General features: G+C 34.2%; 1 protein-coding gene across 4 annotated transcripts; it reads right to left on the bottom strand.

Moving 5' to 3' along the window:
• Window positions 1-1,153: 1,153 nt before the first annotated feature.
• Window positions 1,154-7,496, bottom strand: LOC146902813 (ABC transporter B family member 11-like). 4 transcript variants are annotated; one of them, XM_085739461.1, is made up of 13 exons: window positions 7,395-7,496; window positions 6,768-7,125; window positions 6,590-6,644; window positions 6,321-6,496; window positions 5,986-6,207; window positions 5,650-5,888; window positions 5,003-5,528; window positions 4,572-4,845; window positions 3,596-4,473; window positions 3,091-3,357; window positions 2,253-2,516; window positions 1,859-2,152; window positions 1,154-1,745 (listed from the first exon to the last, which is right to left on the bottom strand). In XM_085739461.1, the coding sequence occupies exons 2-13, from the start codon at window positions 7,059-7,061 to the stop codon at window positions 1,350-1,352; spliced, it is 3,885 nt and encodes a 1,294-aa protein (XP_085595587.1). In that variant the 5' UTR covers window positions 7,062-7,125; window positions 7,395-7,496; the 3' UTR covers window positions 1,154-1,349. The 4 variants fall into 4 exon arrangements, with proteins under 4 accessions (XP_085595587.1, XP_085595590.1, XP_085595589.1 ...); XM_085739464.1 differs by lacking the exon at window positions 5,003-5,528; XM_085739462.1 differs by lacking the exons at window positions 1,154-1,745; window positions 1,859-2,152; window positions 2,253-2,516 and having other exon boundaries at window positions 3,082-3,357.
• Between the last annotated feature and the right edge of the window lie 2,550 nt (window positions 7,497-10,046).

Below are 10,046 nucleotides of genomic sequence, written 5' to 3'. Positions count from 1 at the left end.
ATCCCCAAATAAATCTTTCTTTCAACTTTATTCATCATCTTGAAAAAAAAACCAGAAAATCAAAAATATAAAACTCTCATTCATTATTTTTAATTAATTAATCTTTAAACACTAATAAATTCACAAATCAATTTGTTAAAAAAAAATAAATTCGCAAATCAATATCATTCATTGTTGTTGAACACTCATTTGGATGTGTTACGATCCAAATCTTCACCAACACATGTTATGGGTTTCTTCTCTCATGCCTTCACCTTACACTATCATACACATACAATTAGAATAAATCACTTTTTGATAATGTCGATTCTCGTTAAAAAACCAAAACCCTAAATTTGATTTTAAGAGGTAGAGGGATGAACAAAATTCTGGGTATTTTCTGGAACCATGACATTCACCTCTCTGATTTTGGAACCATCAACAACAACCTTATCAAGCACATACAAATGGTATAAAGTTGAAGAAAAAGGAATGAAGAAGTTTATGGTTTTATGGGTTTGATTTAGAAATAAAGAAGAAAAAGGTAAAACTTAGATTCTATGTTGATGTTGATGATGAAGAAGAAATCATAGTTTGTTTTTGTTGAAAATAGAGGAATGATTTGGGAATATATTTGCAGAGGAAGAGGGAGTAACTGTAGAAAAGAAAAGAGTTTTTTTTTTTTTTGTTGCTGTAAAAAGAAAACAGATCTGGAGAGAGGGAGAGATAATTTCTTAAATGAGTTTGTTTTATTATTTATGGATTTGTGTTGCTGGAATTTTTTGTTTGTTTTAGATATGAACTTAGGAGATGAAGAGGGAAGAAGATGAAGACTTTGGTGATTTTTAATTTTTATTTTTAATAAATTCAATAGAAATAATCACATGTTGTGAGTTTACAGTATATTTGTGTGCTCTCTAAATCTAGCCCTTAATCACCAATCTTAAATGACAAGTGGATAAGGGGTTAACGATTTTTGGAAAAAACTAACGGAGAGGACCAAAATGGTAAACGGCAGGAGAGTTACGGGACCAATTTGAAACACTTTATAGTTAGGGGACCAAATTGAAAACCAAAAATAAATTAAGGGACCAAATGATGTATTAAATTATTTCTACTAAATATTACAATCCCTATTTTGTATCATCTTGCTTAGGCACCACACAATATCTTATTTTATACAACAGTGATAAACATTTCTTTCATGATTGGATCAATGACACACATTCCTCTTTTAAATATAGAATGAAATACATTCTTCTATCCTTCTAAAATAATACACCCAACTCGTTTAACGGTTATGTAACAGGTTCTACATACTGAAATTTTATTCTGATACTTGATATCACACACAACACTACAATACATGCTTATATCCATATATTTGTTACATTTTCTGATGCCAAAGGGATCGAAGATGTAGAAGCACTTTTATGTAGTGCTATTAAAGAAGCATAGTCACCACCCTTGTGGAGCAATGCTTCATGTTTTCCTTTCTCTGCTATCACACCATTCTTAACTACTGCTATTAAATCTGCACCTTTGATAGTAGATAACCTATGAGCCACTATTATTGTCGTTCGCTCCACCATAACACGGTCAAGTGCATCTTGTACCACTTTTTCAGACTCAGCATCAAGTGCACTGGTTGCTTCATCTAGTAATAAGATTTTTGGATTCTTCACTATAGCTCTCGCAATTGCCACACGCTGCTTCTGTCCCCCAGATAATTGAATTCCTCTCTCACCTACTATCGTGTCATAGCCCTGCATATATAGTATCATGTTCAGGATTTCAGACCTATTTATGTATGTTTCAATTTTAAAGATGCATATTAGTTGCATAGCATTTAAGAGAGGTTGGATTGAAAGGAATTTACCTTCTGCAAACTACTAATGAATTGGTGAGCATTTGCTAGTTCTGCCGCAGCTACAATTTCTGCTTCTGTTGCTTCTCCTCCTTTTCCGTATGCAATATTGGCTCGAACCGTGTCATTGAAAAGAACAGGCTCTTGGCTTACCAGTCCCATTTGTTGTCTTAGCCATTTCACTTGCATCCTTTGAATTTCTATTCCATCAAGTGTAATGTGTCCTGAGTCAGGATCATAAAATCTTTGTAGTAATGAGATCACGGTTGATTTTCCACTTCCACTTTCTCCAACCAGTGCGACGGTCTGTGTTTTATATCGATATGATGATTTGTTAGTTGTTTTTTAAATTAGGAAGAACAATTTAGAGTAGTTTACTAGATTAGATGTGAAATTAGATAACTACCTTTCCACTGCGAATGTTCAAGCAAAGATCTTTGAATATTTGAACATCAGGTCTAGTAGGATACTTGAAACTAACATGGTTAAACTCAATATCTCCCTTGACTTCTTCCTGTGTCATGCCAGAGTTATCACTAGAGTCTATTTGTGACTTCTGATCAAGAATAGCAAATATGGAAGCAGTAGCACTTTTTGCATTAGTTGAATCAGGGACCAAGGTCCCAGATTGCGAGACTCCCATAGCTGCCATGCTAAGAGCAAAAAAGACCTGAAAATCAGGAAACAAAAAATCAATGCTAGAAAAATGTGTTAGGTTCTTTCAAGTGCGATGTTACGAAGAGGATTTTTTCCCTCACATTGAGCTCATTTATGCTTTGCGTTAGGTATCCATTGGTATACCCCTTTGTAGATCAATGTTGTTGGTTATGGCATTTTGCGATTTTCATCTTTAAGTGACAGTGACAAAGAATTGTTTGTGGTATTTTTATTGGGTAGAGGTCATTGTTATTCTAAATATATTTCATAGTGCAATTTTTTGATTGAGTCTCTGATTTTCGCTTGTCACACTAAAGGAGTTGATGCTTTAAAAATTTGGTATCCCATTGTAACAGTTTGTTTATTATTTTTTGCTGGACTACTTTTTTTGGCTATATATTTCGCTCCTCGCAAGTTCTTTCAAGTGAGATAACTTAATTTGCATACATTGTTATTTTCGTTCTGTATACTCACACACCCAATAAAATGGTGATAGTTTTGCGGTCAATGTTATTTAATAACTCAGAAAATAATTGTGAACGTGATAGAATGTACGTAATGGTGAGCAAGTTAGGAGATTAACTTACAAGGAAAACATCTGAGAATGTAGATTTGCCATCCTCTACAAGTCGAGCTCCAGCATAAAAAACGCAGGCATCAACTGCATACAACATGAAGAATGATGACCCAAAACCTAATCCACTTATTATCCCTCGCCTTACGCCTTTCTTAATTGGCCCCTCACATTTTTGCTTATATAATTCCATCACCTTCTTTTCAGCACAAAAAGAAGAAACAGTTCTTATACTCCCTACAGCATCATTTGCCACTTGACTTGCTTCCTCATACAATTTCTGTTAGGCAAAAAGAGTATCAGGATATTTACAAATAATTAACCGATTCAAAAGTGCACTCAGAGCACATGCTTGAAAGTTGCAACACTTCGGTTCATGCTCCTAAAGCATGATGCCAAAAACTGTAAAAGTATTGATCTGATTACTTCTATTCAGATTAATCACACCACTTCCCCTAAAGTTTAAAAAGACATATATTTTAATATTCATTCACAATAGTGGTTGGTCACTAACAAACCTTTGCATCTGCGCTGAATCCTTTCAAGACCTTTACTTGCACATATCCATTTAGGCCTAATAGAGGCGCCAAAGCAAGGACTATAAAAGCAAGTTGCCAGCTCGCTTGAAAAGCAATTACCATGCCAGCTATTATTGTAGCAATATTTTGAACCAGCAAACCAAGTGCGTCCCCAACTAGAGCTCTAACTGATGCTGCATCAGTGGAGAGCCTTGCTCCAAGTGCTCCGCTTGAATGCTCAGCATCGTCAAACCAACTTACTTCCATGTGAACTACTTTCTCAAAACACATTTTTCTGATCCTTTGGATCAACTTACCTCCAGCAACGCCAAAAAAGTAGAATCTACATGGAATAATGAGTAATGATGCCACAGCAACCGCTACAAACACTACTGCCCAAACTTTTGAATCATGACGAAGTTCATCAGCTGGTTTGTAGAAAGTACTTATCATTTTAGAAACTAAGAGCCCAATAACAGGCATTATTGCTCCATGCAGCACTGCAGCTATAGTCCCCATCAATAAGACTGGAATCTCAGGCTTGTTAAAATATGCCAGGCGATAAAGTGGCACTTCTGGTGGTGAAGAATTTTTTGAAGGAGAAGCTTGAGGTCCTCCATCTTCAGTTTCAAAGAAGCCATCTGTTGTGGGTGCAACATAAGATACTGAGAATGAGAGACGACCGCTGTTTCCAGATGACCCTTGGCTTATCGATCTTAAGGAAAAAGATCTCTGACTCGGTTGCCTTCCAGAATGCACTATATTGCTTGACTTGTTTTTGTCATTTGCATCATTTTGTTCTGACCCCTTCATTTCTTGCAGTCTAATAAGCTGACTATAGGCTCCATTGGGATCATTGGTGAGCTCAGCATGTGAACCTTATCAATTGAAAAATATAAGAATGCAATAAAATATATAAACATTTGGGCTTCATCCTTTTTGTGAAATTTGAATCGTGGAGAAATAATGTGTCTACCTCTTTCAACTATTTTTCCTTGATGAATGACAGCAATTGTATCAACATTTCTTATAGTGCTCAAGCGGTGAGCTACAACGATAGTCGTCCTGTTTATCATTATTCTGTCCAATGCCTCTTGTACAATTCTCTCAGATTCTGCATCAAGAGCACTTGTAGCTTCATCAAGAAGTAGGATTCTCGGGTCTTTCAAAATTGCTCTTGCAATTGCAACTCTTTGCTTTTGACCTCCAGACAGCTGTGTTCCATGCTCACCAACCATTGTGTCTAGTCCCTGAGATCATAATCCGTCATTTTATTCGATAAATTTTTATTGTCTTGTACACTAGGCAAATAGAGATAATACAGTCAAATGAAGGAAGATAATATTTCAAATGTAAAGTAGGAATTCATCAAGCAGTTTCTTATTAAATGAAGATTTGAGAATTCACATGAGGAAGTTTATCTATAAATTTGGCAGCATTAGCAAGTTCTGCTGCAACTCTGATTTCTTCATCAGTTGCACCATCCTTGCCATAGGCAATGTTCTCCTTAATGCTACAAGTGACGAGAACAGGTTCCTGACTGACTAGGCCTATTTTCTGTCTGATCCATTTCAGTTGAAATTCTTTGAGGTTGACATCATCAATGAGAATTTCACCATCAGTTGGATCATAGAATCTCTCTATCAAACTAACAACTGTGGATTTACCACTCCCACTTTGCCCTACCAATGCTGCAGTAGTGCCGCTTGATAATGAAAGAGAAAATCCATTGAATATCAATTCATCTGGTCTTGTAGGATAACTAAAGCAAACATCCCTGAGCTCTATGTCTCCACGGATGTCGTCAAGTTTTTGCCCACTAGTGTCATAGGCATCAATTTCCGGCTTCCTATTAATCGTTTCAAACATCTTAAAGGCTGCAGCTTGTCCTGCAGCAAAAGCACTTAGGCTTGGAGATGTCTGCCCAAGACACCTTGGGTTGGAAACAGATATAGTTAGGAGAAAAAAACATCTTCATATCCTATGAGTGGAAAGGAATAAATTGTAGAAATATTAGGCTCATAGAAAGGGAGAAAAAGAAACACAAATCTTACGTTGAACCAATCAATACAGCAAAAATTACAGTCATAACGTCCCCTCCTGTGTATCCTTTCTCAATTATCATTTTCCCACCAAACCATACAGCCAAACCATAACTGCAGATAAAAACAAAAAAGAGTGTACCAAACCCAACACCAGATGCCAGTGCCTCTTGCACTGCAGTCTTGTAGACTTTGATTAAGGATCGATTATAATTAGCTGTAGCTTGTTTCTCCCCGGTGAACGATGCAACCTGCATTCAATAAATGGGAGTCTTATATACATATATGCTGTAAAACAAAATATTAATAAAAGAAAAGTTTCAATATTAATTTTCGGCAGGTACATACAGTTCGAATGGAACCTATTGTCTGCTCTACTACACTTGCTGATTTAGAATAAGCTGCTTGTCCAGTTGATGATGCTTTTGCAATAACCATACTCGTCATAGAACCAGACAAGATAAGAAGTGGTATACTAGATAGCATGACAACAGTTAGAAGCCATCCTTTTGTGAATGCTATGACAAAACCTCCTATGAAAGTTGACATAAATTGTATGAACTGTCCCACCTGAAATCGAATGAGGGGGGACAATAAAGAACTTAAACTCTCATTTTTAGGTAGTCGATAAAAACAAAAATGGTGGTTATTTAAGTTAGTATGATGTAACGTTTCACTGATACCTTCTCCCCCATGGCATCCTTAATAAGAACAGTATCACCTGACATCCTTCCAACAACCTCTCCAGTATTAGTTTCCTTATCAAAGAAGCTCACATCTTGCCTCAAAATTGTTTTAAGGTATAACCCTCTAATTCTTGCACTTTGTCTCTCCCCGGTGATCATCCAACAAGTTAATTCTGGTACATAGCAAACAGATTTTATTTTAGTTCATAATGTACCAAACCAATAAATTAGATTGAAAGAACTAACTGAGAAACTAATGTACTTACGCAAAAATGACGCAACAAAGGTACCCGCAGCCAAGTATACAAATTTCAGAGACACCTGATCACAGTAAGTCGTCGTTAGTAAATTTCTAAATGTTTGATTCAAAATTGTAGTAAGTCATGTAAGGTACACCAGAAGAAATAACCTTCACCAATTACATGAGATCAGTGATTAAATTACCTCGGAGACTTCATCAACAACTTTTAAGTTTGTGGAATCTCCAAATGCATTGATCATAGTTCCAAATATTAAAATCATCAAGGGTATAGAGAGTCCATTCCCAATAGCACCCACAGTCCCCATAAGCATCAATAAACGATCTGAAGGATCAGCAAATGAGAAAAGCTTGTATAAGGGTACTGTATTGGTGGTTTCATCTTTGTCCTTGCTCTTCTCTGAATCTTGATTGCTGTCATGATCTTCAACTGGTTGAACACTCACAATATCGTCTTCCAACCTGATATCCGTTGCCATTTTCTGGGAGGAAGACCTACTTTGCTTAAAAAAACCTCTGGCTGTGACAGTAAATTCAAAACAACTGCAGAAAAAGCATCCCAAATTCAAGTTAGCTAGTACCAGACAACAAGATAGTGCTCGTCAAACTTTAATATTTTCCTTTTGCTTGTTTGTTTTGCTATGTATGCCTTAAGTTTGTAAAGAAAATAAAAATAAAAATAGTAGTAGTACTTCAGAACGAACCATGAGTCAACTTTGTCAAAATTTCAGTTGAAGATAAAATGGAAACAAATAAAAAAAAAACCATATGAAGCAGTGGAAAAATCAGTGTCAAGAGGGAGTAAGTCTTACCTGCATAGAAGATGGAAAACTAACTAGCCGTGGGAAGCTACAGAGGAATAAATTGTCAGTTGGAAAGTGGAATTTTTTTGCTGGCTAATGTAATAGGTTGATGTATGCAAAATTCCTTGTTCTACTAATATATAGTTCAGATTATGTTGTATTGGTCAAATAATTTTTAATAGAATAATTGTAAATTACGTCTACACATTTCTTGAGCTGCAAGTTTACTATATTATCATCCAGATTTTGTTTTGTATTTTTATTTAGATGTCTATTCCAAATTAATAAATTTATGTTGTGTTTGAAAGTTTGATTATTGAATATAAAAGAATTAATGACTTCATAACCATCCCTGCTGGCCAAACTTTTTTCCAATACAAATAGTGTGAACATGGATTTAGTGAATTGTGTTATGGATCAGTGGATGGATAGGTCAAATTAATAAATAGTGATTTTTTTTGGGATCTGTCAAATAGATACCAACTTCTGTTACGTTAAAAAAGATATGGATTATATTCACAAATTGCACATATAAGTTTTGAACTGATTGACATGAAGTTTAAAAAATTCTCTTATTTTTATGTGTTCTTTTTTTTTTCGCGTTTATAGTATACTCTTAGAATCTTATGTCAAGTTAAACACAATTTGGTATACGAAATATAAAAATGATAAGGTCATTTCTTGAATTTCAAAATAATATATACTTAATTAGAATACTCTAATAAATAAAAATAATAATGCAAAGTTTACGCAAAAAATAAAAACATTAATTTAGTATATTAAGGTTGACAATATGAAATTAAAATATTTAAAAATTTTATTTAAAATATTATTAAGATTTTTTTTATTGAGAAAAAATATTATTAAGATATAAGTGAAACTATTGTAATATAATATATTTTGGTGTATTTTCATGTAAACCTTATTGGATCAATACAATTATTTCTACTAAAGACTAAAACCATTCTTTTATATTATCTTGCTTGGGTATCATACAAATTTTTTTATTTTATGAGTAAGTGACTTTGATGACTTTCGGGACTTTGATACATTTGCCTCTGTCACTTTTTTAACTAATCGTTTTTTTCATCTAAATAATTTACATCAATCTTTCATTTATTTGTATTTCAGATAATCATTTATCTTAACTCCAAAGGCCTGGTTCAACTGTAAAACGACAAGGTTTGGACCCGAAAGTCATGGACCCACCATCGTCTCACCCTAAATTTATACTAGCAAAAAAAAAAAAATTATCTCTTAAATATATTATAAAGTTGCCAAAGTTACCAAATAGTGAAGACATCCAATCCATTTCTGAAACCATATGGATGAAGATTGAACGACTTTATGAAAAGAAAATCACCCTAACTTTCTCTCTACCTCTAATATTACTCTTGATCTTCATCTTAACTATTATTTCTCTTTCATCTTTATTTCTCATAAAATATCCTAAAATACACTAGGGTTCATTATAAAATTCCCTTCACAAAGACCCAGAATCCTGATCCAACCTTAGACAAAATAATTTTGATATAGAAGTTGGGATTTTTTTTTCCTTCTTCTTTCTTTACGAAGACAAATTGGAGTTGAATATGCAAATTTATTGGGAAAAAAGTTAATGATTTCATCATCATCATCTTCTTTTTAATAATCATCTCTATTATACAGCCCTAGTCAAATAAAGCCAAGTTTTCAACAAAACAAAAAAAGTCAAATAAACTTTTTTTGACGAAAAAAAAAAGTCAAATAAACTTAACGGATAAATAAATTGGATTTTGTAAATTTCGTGAGCAGGACGTAAAGTATACAACAAATTTCTCCTCACCTGTCTATCTAGTTCAATAAATTGATATTTTTTGTTTTTGAAATTTTGATTATTTAATTCAAGCTTTCGTGGACGGGTCTCATTCTCCAGTTCATCCTATTCGCGAGGTTCAATGGTGATCAGGATACAATAATGCATAATGTAAACACTGCTTTAAATAATCATCATGTTTTGGAGGACTTGTTGAAATTATAACGGAACATTTCAATTTGAATTCTATGAAAGTATAGGTTGGTCAAATATTCTTCATGCAACGATTCATGCTTTTAACGATGGTTTCAAGTTGAACTAAAAAAAATGATGGTTTTAAATTGCGCTGACAAACTCGCCTTTGAAACGTTATAAGTTATTTTGATTCTCTTCACGTAATACAATAGCTATGGAACTCACCGCTTTCATCACTATGCCGATATATTGGAGATATAAAGAAAATTGAAATTTTTCTCTCCATCACACTCTTTGTGATAGCAATGCTCATGCATATATTCTAGCAAAATTGAGAGTCAATTGTCTTGATACATTGATTATGGTCGACCAGCCACCGCCATACCTCTCCCACTGGCGGAACCGGGGGGGTGGCAAGGGGGAGCCTTGGCCACCCCATCTTAAAAAGTAATAATTTTTTTTATACTCTAGAAATTACCATTTTTTTTTACTACCATTGACAAACAATTACAAGAGTTGAATAACAGATTTAGTGAGCAAACAATACATTTGTTGACTCTAAGTTGTGTTTTGTCTCCTCAGGATATATATAAAGTTTTTGACATTGACACTATATGTACTCTTGTTGAAAAACATTATCCCATGGATTTTGGTGATCAAGAGAAGATTAA

The sequence above is a fragment of the Medicago sativa genome, chromosome 8, assembly GCF_051527215.1.
Source record: "Medicago sativa cultivar Bolivia chromosome 8, Bolivia_mono, whole genome shotgun sequence".
In the NCBI taxonomy this organism is placed as follows: Eukaryota; Viridiplantae; Streptophyta; class Magnoliopsida; order Fabales; family Fabaceae; genus Medicago; species Medicago sativa.
The sequence above is the reverse complement of the archived record's forward strand: the minus strand, read 5'-3'. Positions and strand labels throughout refer to the sequence as shown.

What these genes read in the sequence shown, in the direction of transcription:
- LOC146902813 (XM_085739461.1), bottom strand. Translation starts at nt 7,061, where the DNA reads ATGGCAACGGATATCAGGTTGGAAGACGATATTGTGAGTGTTCAACCA. An exon ending in CAATAGGTTCCATTCGAACT is followed by an intron (nt 5,889 to 5,985) that starts GTATGTACCTGC and finishes TATTGAATGCAG; the next exon opens with GTTGCATCGTTCACCGGGGA. An exon ending in AGGAAAAATAGTTGAAAGAG is followed by an intron (nt 4,474 to 4,571) that starts GTAGACACATTA and finishes TCAATTGATAAG; the next exon opens with GTTCACATGCTGAGCTCACC.